Source organism: Hydra viridissima, unplaced genomic scaffold (assembly GCF_058129835.1).
Source record: "Hydra viridissima isolate aposymbiotic clone 2 unplaced genomic scaffold, HvirCarnegie_v1 scaffold_9, whole genome shotgun sequence".
Lineage (NCBI taxonomy): Eukaryota > Metazoa > Cnidaria > Hydrozoa > Anthoathecata > Hydridae > Hydra > Hydra viridissima.
Genome location: NW_028324308.1, coordinates 7,045,001 through 7,061,679, shown reverse-complemented (window position 1 = coordinate 7,061,679; position 16,679 = coordinate 7,045,001). Strand labels below are relative to the sequence as shown.

The window sequence follows — 16,679 nt, the reverse complement described above, 5'->3', positions numbered from 1 at the left end:
TTTATAAACCCACGCCTAACAGACGTTAATTCATTTGCCAAAAACGTCATTTTTTAAAATGCATTTTTGAATCCAGAATTTCACCAAGTAATTTGATACAATAATGTAACGCTATTGCCAGAAAGTAAATTGGTTAAGCTAATCAAAATATTACAACAAAAACAAATTTTCGTAAATAAATTAAACCCGTTCAGTAACTCAGCAAGCTCTCGTAAAGTTCAGGCAGTAGAAACAAATATTGTACTTCAAAAATGCAGAAGCATGTTTTTTAACTTACAAGAGTTTTTCAGAAAAACCCTAGGAAACATAAAGAAAATTTGGTTCATCAAAAATTTTTACTATTACGCATCTTTATTAGCGTTCTTCGCATTTTCTCAAAAAAAAATTTGTTCTATAGTAAGCAACAATAAAAAAAAAAAAATAGTATAGTTAAAAAATCAGAGGCGTCAACCTATTTTTATTGCGTTGTGATTTGATAGCATTCGCTTATTTCTATATTTAATGTAGAATTTTTATCAAACAAAATTTACAAAAAACAACAACTAAAATTTGAGGTCTATCAGTTTTTTCCATATATAAGCAGAAAATTTTGCAAAAACGTGCTCTGAGCAAACCATTTTCATAAAAGTTAACCCAACAATCTTTTTGTTATGACGTTTTAATGACGCCTATGATCTAAATTAAACTCATGGATGTCAAAGTTAAAAATTTATAAGTCTTTCATTCTAAAATATTTACTAATCTGGCATCAAATAACGGTAAGAGTTTACTTTAGCACCGTAAATCTCAAAAGAAAAAAGTACATCGCAAAGGCCATCCTAAGTGTGGGCATAAGTATCCGGAAGAGGAAAAGATTGCATTTACGATAAAAAGGTTAAACAAAGTTGTACTTTGAAAGTTGTATTTTAATCAAAAGTGAATTGCATAAATAATTTTTTTAATTAAATGATTTATTTCAAATGTTTTTTTTTTTCTTAAGCATGAAAAAAATAACAAATAAAATTTCTGAACTAATACTTACAATAATAACGATTAAAACAATAAGCTAGAATATTATAAATGAAACAATTTTTATTAAGATTAGTATAGTTTATTTTTTTAACCAGAAGTACCGTGGTGTGACCTAACAAAGTCATATGCTTCAAGAAAGTCCTAATTTAAGCAATTATAAAATTCGTATATATAAAATAAACAATTAGAGAAAAAAATTTAGTTATTTCCACTAACTAGATATCTTGTTAAAACAACCAAGTTATTTTCCCCAAAGGTTTATTCTATATATACGAAATTTGTCATTTCTTAAATTAAGACTTTCTTAAAGAATAGGGCTTTGTTTGGTCACACCACGGTAATTATTCAAGTATTTTTTAATTTAATCAAATTGATAAATATGAGGTTTTTTTTTTTCTTCTTCTTCTTTTAATAGTTTTGGATATTAATAGCAATAATATGATAATATTTGTGGTGTAATTATTTGTGGTATAACTATTGTTTGTTTTTTTTCTTTCGAGTTTTACGACACTAAAGTTAATAACAATGTAACTTTTTACATTAGAAATTTTTATTGATGATTTTTTGTAATAGTATACTATTCTTCTAATAGACTATAAAGCTAGTGTTATATTTACATATCTCCATCAAAATCAAAGCTTTGGTTCAGCCAATTAAATTTCAAAGGTAGAGCAAATAAATTGGACTAATATGAGTTGTGGTTGCAATAAGGTTAAGTTAATAAAAAATATGACGTTTACCAAAAGTATTTAGACAATTTTTTATCACATTGTAATTCTTTAGGAAGTGACACTTTTTAAAGTCCGTAAAAACCACCAGTATTCTATTCCTCCAAAATGCAGTTAAACTTATATCATAAATAAAAATAATCATTATTATAGATAATAAAACCAAATATTGATAAAAATGGTTTGAAAATTTCTCTTTTGGCAATAACTTTGTAATGACATGACAAATGCGTGACGGAAAATTATTTTAAAAAAGTATACAAGTTTTAGATTTTAATGTAATAAAGGATGCGTGAGTATATACAATAAAAATGTACTTCCGTTTAAACTGTTTAGCTTTAAGCTTTCTTTAGTAGTTTTTTTTGTTCAAAAAATGCTAATGAAAAGGTACAAAAATCTTTTTACACAATTATTTTTTTCCATTTTACAGTTCAACGGACAATTAAAAAAAAAAAGTTAGCTTCACACAACATATTTTCATTGGGTCTATAACATATTTTTGTCTTGTTATAGATTTTAAAAATGTATGAGTCACTTATAGAAGTGTTTGTTATTATATTTGAAATGCATTTATGTTACGCTATTAGAATTTTATAAAAATAGATTTGATATCTTACCGGCACCGTTTTTAATTGTTATGAAAACTCTATCAGTGCGATAAATATTGTCAACCAAGAGGTTTTATACTACGCCAGTGACAAATAATCTAAAGTATTCAGCCAAAGGAATAGACTTTAGGAGAACAAATCATAAAGGGAAGTTACGGCAGCATGTTTTTGATAAAATAAAGATTATGAAAACAGTTGATTAGATAATTAAAAGTAGGTAGGAAATATGATAAGTTAAATATTTGCTCAAATACTTGCCCAGAAAGTCCATACAACACTAATAAACTCAGCTATTAATGTTGATAAAAATCCCAGGTTATTTAGTAAAAGTCTTATTTCAGAAGAAATGTTTGTTATGATAGTGTAGACATCAGGGTATTTACTTTGATGTCATATTTAAGAAAATAAAAAACACCTGCACTGCTAAATATTCGGATATTACTCATTTAATCTAACAACCAGAATAAATTAGTAGTACTCAAATTATAATATAATTTTAGCACTATTTTTGAAATATGGTTTTTAAAGGTCTGTTTATTTGCTAAAAACTGCTAAAACATTCTTTTTAATTTAGAGGGAGTAAAGAAGATTTTTTTTTAAAAAAAAAAAGTTAAATGAATATTTAATTTCTTTGTAAAATATAAAAGATCATCTCCTGTTAAAAGAAAGCTATGTTACAAAAAGGAGAATAGCCTAACTCGCATTGAATTTCTATTTTAGCTGTATACATGCATACATTATCATGTACGAGTTCATACTTAAATTTTAAATTTATGTAAAACCTATGTAGGCTTCTATAAATATTCTTTAGGTAATTGGTTACAGTTTATAATTTGTTTATCCTTATTTTTTTTTTATATCTTTAGTATAAAGTACAAATATGGCTAGTTATGCCAAAGCACCTGCTATTCCTCTCTATACTTTTCTTTTGCGGCAAAAATCACCAAGATTTAAGTTAATCACTTACCAAGCTCTAGTTATTGGAATTACATACCTTACATATATGTCATATCATGCAGCTAAGCGACCTTTCAGTGTAGTTAAAGGGGAGTTGAACCCAAATTGTACAAGAGTAGCAGTAAACAACACATGTGATGCATGGCCACCATTTAACAGTCCGTCTGAAACAAAAGATTTATTTGGTTTACTTGATTGTGCATTCCTACTCAGTTATGCTCTGTCCATGTTTGTGAGTGGGTATATTGCAGAGCACACTAACTTACGTATATACTTATGCGTAGGAATGTTTTTGACTGGAATGCTAACTGCGTCATTTGGTTTGGGATTTTATTTAAAGATTCACTCTTTATATTTCTTTTTCTTGATTCAAATTCTAACTGGTATTGTACAATCAACAGGTTGGTTTGTTTATAGTTTTTTTTTCTACTAGTTACAACTTTCTTTTAAATTATTTGTTTGAAAAAGTTATACTTACAATTTAAATTCAATTAAATATCATTTTTTAGTTGTGTCTCTTTAATGGTGATGCATAAGTTATTGGAAAAAATAAACTTTAATATCTTACTTATAAATAAAGACAAAAACTAATATAATTTTTTTCTAAAACCAAGTATTTTTTTTATTAAAAGTTTGTCATTTCATATGAAAAAGTTCCATTCATCTGCAATAGATATCAATTTTGCTCTTTCATAAGTGGCTGTAAAAAATTCAAATCAATTTCTTTTAGTTTTATTTTGGTGTGATCAATCAAGACTAGTTCTGTTGAAGCCTGCCAACCTCCCTTGTTAATCTCTTGAGTCAAATGTTCCCAAAAAGTCTCAATTGGTAATGCTTGAGACATCTTTGGTGGGTTGGATTTCTTTTCAACATTAGTGACATATTTGTCCATTTAATTTAGAGAATCTCTAGAGTAATGAGAATGTGCTAAATCTGGCCATAATAAATAGTTAAAGTCATCATCATACTGTGAATGAATGGAAGAAGTTTTTTTTTCTAAACATTCATTAACACATTCTATGTGGGTAATCTTACTCCAATCCAAGCTAAAAAGCGAGTGAATTTTGGAAATTTACCTAAAAAATTGTGCATTGTGTTAAATAGCTATATCTTCTCAAAAAATGCACATTTTAAGTAAATGTTTCAGTTTTTTATCTCATGATAATTTGTTATAATTCCAATATTTTTTTTGAATTTTTATTTACAAACAATTACAAAATTATCAATATTTTCATACATCTAACAATAAAACATATTTATAATTTGTAAAATATGTAAACAATAATCACTAATAATGTTTAAAAGTATTATATAGAGTAAAACATTTTCCTTTATTTAATAGAACATCACAAAGTTTGCACATATATTGTGTTTTGCCATACACTTTTGTTGTTTGGACTGCACACACAACATCACCTTAGAATATCTTCTTTTTTTTTTTACTGGTGCCTACAATCTTTTCCAAAGTATGTTTTCTCATATCATTACTTAGCCTCCCTGGTGGATCTGATTTTAAAGATGTTCTTCTAATGTTGGATGTTGAGGGTTCTGGTTTTAGGATTTGTCTACACATAATTCTATATCACTATTATTTCTAAAATATAAGTTTAGTTTAAAATCAATATATTAAAAAGAAACTAGCAATAAAGTACTTTGAAGAAAGTTATAATATCTCTCTAAGGAATAATTTCTAACAGCAAGTTTACACAAGAACAAACTCACAGAATGTTTTGACATACATATTACTTTATCTCAGCTTATAACTTGATTGTATTTTTTAAAAAGTTTACAAATTATCTGAACTTCAACCATAACATGATTAAATATTGCATAATTTGTTGACTCAGTGATCCTTAAACCCCTGCCTTCTAACAGTTCTTGCAAATAACTACTTTTTCGTAAAATCCAAGTTTTGTCAGCTCATACACACTAATGATATTATGTGCAGCCCGTGTTAATTCGTTTCCTGCAAAAAATGTGTTAACATAGACGGATGTATGGGGATGTTTCTTTGATGTTTGTGCAGTACCCAGAATTTCCAGGCGTGTCATCACCTTTAAAACAAAAGTATTTTTCATCATTGATGACCAGAAATGATTTTGTATTATAGAGCTGGTTAAAAAGTTTTTTTACTTCTTTTCTTTGCTTTTACTTGTTGTTCACTTGTGTATTTGGGAGCCTTTTCACGTTTTCTGCTTGAATTTTTGTTTTTTAAATTGGCGACCACTTGTTAATTGATTTACACCAAATTTAAGACCTTTTTTTCTCTGACTTTGATTGTTGACAAGTCTTTTTAGTTTGATTTTCTTTTCTCTAGTGCAGAATGTCAGATAATTAGAATGCTTTTTATCATAAACAGGTTGACCAGTTTTAAGTCTTTTTCAGTTATCAAAGATTGTATTTCAAACTATTCCTTTTTTGTAATGATTTATGAATTCACAATTTTTTAATAGGGTTTTTTACAAAAAAAATTTGAGATATTTTCAAAAAGAATGTACTTGTACTTATCTTAAACTTACAATTAGAGATTCCACCAATTGCAAGTGCAAGTGCATTCAGTGTCAAGTTAATTTTTTTACAAGAAGCTTTCAAACAATGCCAAGTTATGGCTGGTTTTTGAAAGATATTAAAGCACCAACTTGAGTGAAAAACCACTGTGGAAAATTATAATGCTGATTGCATCATAAATGTAGTAAGTAAAGAATAGTTCATTTGGCATAGACATGCAAAAATTGCTATGTTACCTAAGTTATTTTAAGATTTTTCCTAGTATTGCTACATTGATGTTCTTGAAATCAGCCATTAATTGCATTTAATTGACATTCATTGGATTGAATTTAAAAATCCCTGTACATCAAAATCCTGACACCATATTTTTAGGAGTTAATACTAAAGGGAATACAATACCAACCAAGCCTGAAATGTCATAAATTTTATGGGTTTACCTGGATTGTTTACCATTAAGGCATTTACAGCATAATTATAGAAGGATTTAAATGGTCTATAAACAGTTCTGTCAAAGGTTAAATGTTCTGTCTAAAGGTTTTGACTAGAGTGAGGTTGAAATTACAACAAGACAGCCCCTTTTTCTTTTGCTAGATCAATCATCTCAATAGAAAGGTGCGTCTCATTGTCCGAAATCAATAAGACCGGTTGCTCATTTGAACATTTTGTTGATGTAATAAAGTGTTTCATAAATAAAAACTATCAGCGGTCATCCAACCTGACACATGAGCTGTCCTGACTGTTCCAGGTGGAGCACTGTGTATTAAATCTTTGAAATGCACTCTAGGAAACATTGTAAATGGAGGAATTTCAATTTCTACAGCATTTACAGTAGCAAGCATTGTAACCAGAACACCCCTTTCTGCTGAAGTAATTTTTCCTATTTGCTTATCTTTTTTTACAGGCAATGGCTTTTATATTCCCTACTTTCTGCACTGTACAACAATCTGTCTCATCTGCATTATAGATGTCATTAGGATTAAAATTATACTTTCCAAGAACTTTTTTCAGATTTTTAAAAAATTCTGCAACATTTTTATTAAGACTTGTTGCATGTGACAAACTGGTTGCTTCTGATCTACATAAAGAAAGATCTTTAAATCTATTCATAAAACCATACAACCAATCTTCTCCAGCAGTCAGGGTTTTTTACCATGATTGGGGAACAATTTTCCTGTTGTGGTCAGCAAAATCATAAGGTAATTTTTTAAACTAAGTGCAGGTAAGTCCATTATGTACCCTGGAAGCCTTTAATATGTAATCTTTTAATAATATTTCTTCATTAGTAAAAACCTGCCTGCATTTCATCAAGACCATATTGTTTAGCTTTTTCTACATACCGTAGTAAACTTGAAAATGCAATTTTACTGTTTGCTTACAGCAAAAATGCCTTGTCCTTTCTTAATTACCAATGCACTGCTTCCTTCATGTTTACAGAACTTGTGTTACCACTTTTTTTGTCAATCAGTTTTCGGTTTCTGTAAAAGTAAATAAAACATAAAGAATCATTATTGTCTGTAATGAAATTATGTGGGAAGTATTTTGTTTAACTAATTTTTCAAAATAATATACACATGAAGTATTATAAAACACAAAGTAATACCTAATTCAGAATTTTTGAGTTAAGCATTATTTCTTAGAGAGCAGATCAAATTCTGCCTGTGATGTTCTAAGTTTAGTAAAAACATACTAGTTCAAACATTTTTTAAAGACTTAAGAATGTTGCCAGAGTGGGATCTAAATGACAAGATCAAAGTCTACTTAAGAGACAATGCAGCAAATATAAAAGCAGCTTACAAAGAAACAGAATTTATTTACAAAGCTGCTAGTTGTCTGAATCATTTACTTTAACTTGCGATAAATGTTCACTATGTAACTATGTTACATAGTGAACATTTAAATATATATGAAATAGTTATTTTATTTTTGCATTGTTTGGTGATCATAAAATGATTCAGGGATTTTTAATATTCTTTTTTCAAGTTTCGGTTTCGCTTACGGTTTTAGTGAACCGAAATTTTGGTACTTTCGGTTTCGGCTGAAATTTCGGTTTCAGTTGTTCACTAATTTAGGGTGGAATGCAAGAACCGAACTTTAGTCAAGTTCGACTTTATCAAGTCAGACTTGAAAAATTGACTTGAGCGAATGTGTAAACGAGACTTGAAGATTTCAAGTTCGTGCTTGAGAAAGTCCAACTTAAAAAATAGTCGAGGCGTTGAAATTCAGGGTGCTTATCAGAAAATGCACTTCGCAACCAATAACGGTAATGCATTTTTTTTACAGGAAAAACCTTTTACTGAAACAAATTCGTGCAATGATATTTGTATAATATATGATTAAATAAAAAGTTAATAATAGTAAAAAAAAACGGTCTTGCTATATATTTTTCATTACAAAAATAAATTCATCTTGGCACTTTCAGTTCCAAATCCTAAGTTGTAGGTAAACAACGGTTGCTCATATTTACCACTTAAGTGATCAAGACAATATCTCTTGATTTCTCCATTTTAACAGATTCCATTTGAATTAAAGTACATGGAAATGTTCTAGAAAATACAGAATCTTATTTTGACGCCTTTTGGGGATGATACTATACTAGAATATGTTTTTATTTATCTTTTTTCTAATACTTCAATGAAAATAATGTTTTGTTTTTTTTTATTAATACTGAGAAAACTATTTTTAAAAAAATTAGTTTTCTCAATGCTAATACTACAATGCTATACCATTTACAGTATTAGCATTGAGAAAACAAAATTAGTTTTCTCAATGCCAAAACTGTAAATGGTATACTTACATATGTAAATGTACTTCCAGTACATTTAATATGTAAGTATACCATTTACATTTGTAAGTCAATAGAGATCACATTGGAGACAGGTCTTCTGAAATTATTGGGCCACTTATAGAAACAGAAAACAAAACTTTTAAGAAACCATCAATAGCATCTTGCTCATTAACACATGAAAAAAAAACAAAATTTAAGGTTAAACAAAAATCTCTTATTAAAAAAAATACAAAAAAAGAATATATAATGAAATTCATGATCTTGATAAAGAATTAATGCAAAAACAAATAGAAATAAATGATATAAAAAAAACTCACTCCAGAAAAAGCAACAATACAAACAAAAAAAACATGAAATTAAAATTGAAATTTATCCAAAAAAAAATTTTCACAGTTAAAATTTTCACAAAGTTTTAAAAAAGCAACACAACAGAAATATTCTATGTGATGATTATTATTTTCTAACAGTATCAGATCCAATTTTTTTTGGAATGTTTTAATTTATCACTTTATTTTTTAGTGAAATTGTTTTTTTCATATATAATACTAATTTAAAATATAAAATGTAATTCTTTTGAAATAATATGCAGTATAAATATTTGCAAATAAAGTTTTTGTTATTAGACCCTTTATCCATAAACAGACACAAGTTTTTTTTAAAAAAAATCAATCCAAAATTTAATTTCTCTTTGTTTCTGCAAAAATATCTCTTGTGAATGTTTCAGCGCCATATTCTTCATTGCTATTTTGTATTTAATTGCTTCCACAATAATCATTTTGTAGAAGGGCAATGTTGTGAAGCACAAAACAGGATATTATCATAGCTATGGAATTTTGCAGTTTTGATCGTAAGGGAATGTTAAGACAAGGGTATCATTCTTTTGATATACCAAAACAATATTCAACAAGAACATTCAAAATGTGTGTACTTCTCAAGCTGTAATTGTATCTGATTTCACTTTTATTTTTGGGTTAGAAAAAGGTGTCATTAAATATTGTTTACAAGGATAGCCAGAATCACCTAAAACATGAACATGTTGGCGAGCTTCTAAAACTTGTTTAATAGCTGAGTTAGCAAAAACACATGAATCCTAAACACTTCCAGACCATTGAACACAAGCAGATAAAATTTCATTTGAAGCATCTGCAATGACCTGGCAATTCAAAGAAAAAATTCCCTTTTTGTTTTGATATATTTCTGCGCTTTCTCCACAAGGAATTATTATAGGAATATGCGTTCCATTAATTGCTTCTATACATCCTGGGAATCCTTGAATTTGGTAAAATCTAAATAATGGTTGATAAATATAAGTATTTTCTTTATCTAAGAAAAGTTCAAAGTTTGTATAAAATAGCAAAATCAGATATCCATGAAAACTCATAATCACTTTTGCTGAATTATCAAAGAATCAGCTTCTAATGGAAACTTTATGTACTGATATCTTTTATCAGCCATTTGAATTGAAATGTTCTTAACCACTCGACAAGCAGTTGACTAATTAACTTTTAGCTCCTCCAAATCTCCTATTACTCTCTAAAAGAGTTAATTTATTGTTAAATGAGTATGTTATCATTTGTTCGTATAAAATGTTGTTATTTAAAAATGTAATATAAAATCTACAATAAGAAGAAACCATTTTCTGATAACGTTTCTTAAATACCTACTCACTTGGAATGAACCAGTAGCATAAAACCGAAATGCAATCGCCAGTTTTTGTACAGATGAAAGAGGGACCTTCGATTGTTAACATTGTTGTTAATAATGTCATTAGCTAATATTAAAAAGGTTTCTTTGGAAAATCTGTACCACCTTTTAAGTTCTATATTGTTGTAAACTTCTAAAGGATTGGCTCTGTCAATAATAAACTTTGGTATGTGATTTGGCATATTTCTTCTTCTTCTAAAAATCAGCTCATACCGATTGATTTTTGAACGTTTTAAAACAAGTTTTATTTTAATATTTCATATTATTTTAGCTACTTCTTCTCGTGTATTCTCTTTTACTCCTTTTACACATATCACTTCTTTGTATAACTGCAACTGTTTATTACTAAATGGAATATACTTTTATACTGTATCACAAAAACGTGCCTTAATCAACAGCCTTTTATAATGTTAGGATGTTTGACATTTCAAAATGCTAATAAACATTTCTAATAGCATCAAAATATGACATGTTTGATCATTACATACAAGTTACAGGATGTTTTAAAAGACACACATTTTCACAATGTTGGTATTTTCAAAATGTAACCTTCTAAATTAATTACGTTAATATACCCAAGTAACTACTTTTGCTTTTTAAAAACTCATTTTCATATTTGCAATGATTGTAATAAGTTATATAGTATTAGTAAAGTTTTGTTACGCATCAGCAAAATGATAATGGCGGGTTTTTTTTTTTCAAGTTTGGTTTCAAGATTGGTCTGGAGCAGACTTGAAAAAATGACTTAAATTCAAAAATTTTCGTTTTTTCAAGTCTGACTTCAGTTCAATTTCACTTTGTGCATTCCCTTCAAGTCAGACTTCAGATTTGAAGTCTGATTTGAAATTTCAAGTCCACTTCTTGCATTCGGAAGGAATTTTGCTCTCTCAAGTCTGGTTTGAAGTCAGACTTGAAAACGGTCTATTTTAGGCGGTTTTCGAATCTGACTTGAGCTAAAGTTTTATGCATTCGCTCAAGTTGCACTTCAGGTTTGAAGTTTGAATTCAAACTTAAAGTTCGGTTCTTGCATTACACCCTTAAACTGAACTTATGAAATAAAATTAAGCTACCAAAAACTTTCCTACTGGCACTTTATTTCGTTGGAAAACTGTGTTAGTGCATACACTCATTCAGGCTAGCATGGAATTTTAAATCAGTGATATTACAAAATTTACTTTTTTTTGTTTTTGGTTTAGGTTGGCCTTGTGTTGTTGAGGCTGTTGGTTTATGGTTTCCAGAAGGTAAACGTGGCTTAATAATGGGAATTTGGAATACTCATACATCAGTCGGAAACATAGTTGGAACAGCCATTGCTGCAGCTTTTGTTGATCACAACTGGGGATTATCATTTGTAGTTCCAGGTTGCTTAATTGCCGGAATTGGAATTTTAGTGTATTTGTTTTTAGTCCCAGACCCTGATCATGTTGAATTGTCAAGTGTCTTAACTTTATCTAACTCTGAGAATGAAATGCTATTGGCAAAAAAAATTGAAGACCATAAAGATCACCCCATCGGAATATGGAAAGCTTTACGGATTCCTGGTGTTGTTGAGTATTCATTATGTTTATTTTTTGCAAAACTAGTAAGTTACACCTTTTTATTCTGGTTACCTTTTTACATTGGGAAAGTATCTATTCAAGGAAAGGTCTATAATCAAGCTGAAGCAGCAGATTGGGCTACATTTTTTGATATGGGAGGTGCTGTCGGTGGTATTATTGCTGGTGCTTTAAACGATTATTCTCATAGACCTGGTTTAGTTAATTTTTTTTTCTTGCTCTTTGCTGTTCCCAGCTTATTGCTACTCCATCTACAAGGAACATCTAGCTTGACTGCATTTGTGAGTTACCTAGTAGCAACAGGTTTTTTTGTAAATGGTCCTTATGCACTAATAACTACTGCTGTTTCTGCAAGTTTAGGTGCCCACCCTTGTCTACATGGAAATACAAAAGCAATGGCTGTTGTAACATCTATTATAGATGCTACAGGTTCCCTTGGAGCTGCACTTGGTCCATTACTGGCTGGTGTAATTTCGTCAAAAACAAACTCATGGAGTGGGTTCTTCTACATGCTTATTATTTCTGATTTACTTGCTGCACTTTTTTTGAGCAGACAATTTTTTTATGAGATAAGAGCCATTTTTAATATTAGAAATTACCCAAAGTTAAATAATACTGATTTATAAAATCAAATATAAACATACTGTATTAAAACGTTTATAAATTGTTGTTAATATTAAAATTAATATTAAATAAGTGATTTTTGTATATAAAAATGTATTTTGTTTTAGTTTAGTTAATCCATTTATAAAATAATTTGAAAAATTTATTTTTAAAACTTATTTGTGTTCCTTTATTGAAACTAGGAAACAGTTCTAATTTATGTCAGGTTATCATTTTTATGATTTTGATAACGCTCGTTTTATTTTGTAGATTTTTATATTGATTTTCTTTCTTTAGTTGTGTAAGTTTTCTTTTAAATTGGTGGGGTTGATTTTTCTTTGAAAAATATAAAGTTTTTGTATTCAGGGATTTTAAGTGGCCATCGATTGTGTTTTAGTGTCAGAAGTGAACATAACGACAGCTTTTTTTTCAGAGTAAATTTGAGAGAAATTTAAGATGACTATAAACTATTTTGTGTTGTGATGTTGAATTTTAAAAAAGAAAATAAAACATCTTATTGAAGATATCCCCCGTTATTTTGTTTTTTTGAATAAGATTTAAACAACTTTTATTTTCAACCGGAAGTGAAACTAATGCAATTAGAAATTTAGGGTTGTGAAATAACAGACCAGCAATAATTAAACATCCTTAGGGGCTATTTATATGGAAAAGGGCTAAGATTTTTATGTTTTTTTGGGTGTGCTGAGATTCCGAAAATAGCAATAGTAAACTCGTGTTGTACAATTATTTTTGTAGATGCTATTTTTAATGTTATTTTTGATGTGACTGGAAACTTTAAAAACAAGAAAGAAATGTGTACCATAATCTAACTTCAGATACCCGGCCAGCCAGCCATGGTCCGAAACTTCCTATCCTTGAGTTACCACAGGCTATTGAAAGACCTTAGACTTAAGTGGACCTTAATGCAAAGTAGAAATGTAATAACGATAAATAAAACATCAATGCAACGCTTTTTTCCTTCACTTTTATTCTATTATATTTTGAAAAACTGTTTATCACTGTATACTTATCTTATTTCTAAATAAATGTTAATCAAATTTATGTGCGTATATTTCATTCACTGTATATAAACACACATTCATACAATAATTCTGCTGATGATGTACCAGATCTGCTGATGATGTATCAAATCGTTGAAAAATATGCTTCTCCATCATTCTATGTAATTGCTCCACCTAAACTTGGTTCGCCAATGAGTTGACCCAACTTTTTGCTAGACTCAACTTATACGTTGGTCTTTCGAAATTTAACAATAAGCTTGTCATCTTCACTTCTACCCCGTCACTTCATAGTTTGGATATTATATTCATTCTTGAACTTAGAAGATTCACTCCACATTTAACAGAATTGATAAGAGCTGGTTAATGTGGAAATAATGTTTTGAATATTCCCATTCGTCATTGTGAGATAAAGAACGTATTGTACTACAATTTCTTTGATTATACCAACCTCCAATATAAGACAAACTCTGGACAAAAAAAATATTTTGAAAGAAGACATTTTGGACTCATATTCAGCAAGAGCTACTTCTTTTGATTCTTTATGGTGTGTGAGGCGGTTTTTTACGAGTGGTTAATTCAAGTTTGTTCGTTACTTTTTGATTTATTCTAAACAAAATAAAAAGTTTATACCCATATTGAATTTTTTTTTCCGTGATAAAATATTACAAAGTAATATTTAAAAAATAAATGCTAAATTTTTCTCGCAAACCTATTATAAAACGATATATTGTTAATGAATAATATGTTAAAGTATGCATCCCCTTTTTAAAACTGAATTATTTCGCGTTAAAGTCGAAATGATTTATTTGAATCAATTTTTTGTCTTAAATTGAAAATTTGCATCTAACCCGAAGTAAATAAAAAACAAAAAATGTAAAGTATATTAAAATCGAAGTGGCAATTTTGACTTACACGCGAGTTTACTTTATTTTTGAACTTAGTTTATTTGCTTTTAATGTGATTATTTTATTTAGAATAGCATTAAATTAATCAAAGTAAGCATCTTTTTCCAGTCTTAAGAAATAGTATCATTATATTGATCTTACATTTTATACATTGGAAACTGTAAAAAACAAACAAAAAAAGTATATTTTGAAAAGTATATAGCCTGAAATTATTTTGTAAAGTTTGATGACTCGAATCGGACATTTCTTGCTCAATATTATGCTTATTAGGGATAGATTAGCTGAAGCTGATACAAAAAGAATATCGGCTCATTTTTTACTATTTTCTACTTTGAAGAAGACTGTTTACCACTACAGTTGGAACACATATATAAGGTTTTTTTTTGAATGATGATTCATTAACTTTTTTCATCAATAGATCATTAACAAATAATACTGAGCAAGTTTATTGTTTGCCACCATTTTTCAATACAATTTGGATAAACAGATGCAAATCACTGAGCACCAGCTCGTAACTCATTTGTACTCAGCACATTTTTTCCAATTTGAGATCTAAAACTGAAGCTTGCACTGAGTTTCTGACTGAAAAAAAAAGTTCAACTTTTAACTTATATTTAAGTGGAAGTACAACTTTTTTTGGCAAAGACCAGAATCAGTCAACTCTCTTATTTTAATGCCTGCTTTGGTTATCCAAAATTCCTTTAATCAGTTTTATTGCTTCATGATATTTCAAAATTATCAAATTGTTCTCATTTGATAGAAATAAATGTAGCATTAAAACATTACAAAAGTAAATGGCTCAGTAGAAATGCAAGTTTTTGTATCCAGTATTGTTTAGATTTAGGGGCCTCCCGGCCTTGTGACTAATATGATAATGGCTATTTAAATGTATATTATTGAAAAAGTATTAATACTTGTATTGTTATTTTTTTGAAAACACTTTTGTAATTATATATAGATAATGAAAGAAGAGAGAGACTTTTCATGCTCAGTGCTTGGAACAGTTAATTAGTAAGTAAATCATGCTAATATATTTTAAGGAAACAAGTACTTTCTTGTTCATTTTGTCAAAGGTCAAATTGTCAGTTCAACCTATAAAAGGTCAAATTGATTAGACCAATAAAATCATAAGTATTTAAATATTTTTATGCTAAAGTTGCTAAATCTTAAATTTTTATTGTAATTTCATAAATTATTTTCATATAAATAAATCTTTTAATGCATGTCGAGTTAACAGTACAGATTTCTTTTTTAAAACAGTTCCCATTTTACAAGCTATAAAGTTAAATGCAAGTATTTCAATTGTTCAATTGTGAAAATAAAGAAGCAAAATTCTTCTCACTCAAAAATTTGCTCTTTTTTCTTTAAATCAGAGAGAAGAATTTCATGGTAGGTCTTAGTGAATAATATATGTATATTGAAAAAATTTCTAGGGGAACTTTTGAAAAAATCTCTACTAACCCTTAAGATCATAAATTCTGATAATAACCAATTAAAAAATATGCTTCTGAGCAATATGAAAACAGAGTAACCCTTTTTCAAAATTTTGCGCAGCAAAAAGTCTAAACTTGCATTATTTAATGCCATAACCACTGAGCCTCAAACAATTTACAAAGAATTTATGTGTTAATCTAAATAAATATGAAATTTGTAGCTAATCTTTATTCTGAAAATTAATTCTTTTGTAATACTTTTTCTTCATATTTACAATAAAGAAATTTTCTTTAAAATGTTCAAAGTGGTATAAATGAAAAAATGAGACAGGTTAATGATATTTCCAAGCATACTCCATTTTTTGTAACTGTATATTGGCAGATTTCTAAGATAAAATTTCTTTCGCTTAAAGAACTTAGAATGAATAAATGTAAGTTTATTATTATTTTTAAATAGAAAATAAAACATTTTTCTAAGTATTATTTTAACAAATTTAATTACATCTGGAAAAAGATCTATTTCAAGAGGTTACCTGAGTTGTAGCTCAAGTTGTAGTTGTAGCTCAAGAGGTTACCCGAGTTTTAACATGCTTGCTAAATTACCCAAGTGTTAATGTGATTATGCATTTTAACTTCTATTATATCTGCACAAAAAAAAATTATTTTTTATATTCTAATGTTAAACTTTTATGTATAACATTTAAATAACATTGCAACTGTCTTTTTGAATATCTTTCTTTAAATCCCAAAGCGCAAGTAGATTTCTAGCTCATTACTAAATGAGTTCAAATTTTGAATATATTATTGAATTTTTGTAAACAGTCAATTTTTTCATTACAAAAAGTTTTTTTCAGCATTT

General features: G+C 28.4%; 1 protein-coding gene across 17 annotated transcripts in view; it reads left to right on the top strand.

The window, feature by feature from the left end:
- The first annotated feature begins 764 nt into the window (after positions 1–764).
- The window catches only part of LOC145185400 (glucose-6-phosphate exchanger SLC37A2-like), a 30,137-nt gene continuing 14,222 nt past the window's right edge, over positions 765–16,679 (top strand). For 4 of the 17 annotated variants that reach the window (XM_090097880.1, XM_090097879.1, XM_090097878.1 and 1 more), the window contains exons 1-2: positions 14,011–14,062; positions 15,346–15,398. In XM_090097880.1, the coding sequence (XP_089954006.1) occupies positions 14,024–14,062; positions 15,346–15,398 (92 nt within the window). In that variant the 5' untranslated portion in view covers positions 14,011–14,023. Of the gene's footprint in view, positions 874–2,414; positions 2,565–3,213; positions 3,706–4,034; positions 4,154–11,497; positions 12,983–13,877; positions 14,063–14,336; positions 14,478–14,657; positions 14,763–14,859; positions 14,899–15,345; positions 15,399–16,679 lie in introns of those variants that run through there. The other 13 variants (XM_090097887.1, XM_090097885.1, XM_090097873.1 and 10 more) reach the window with 12 other exon arrangements.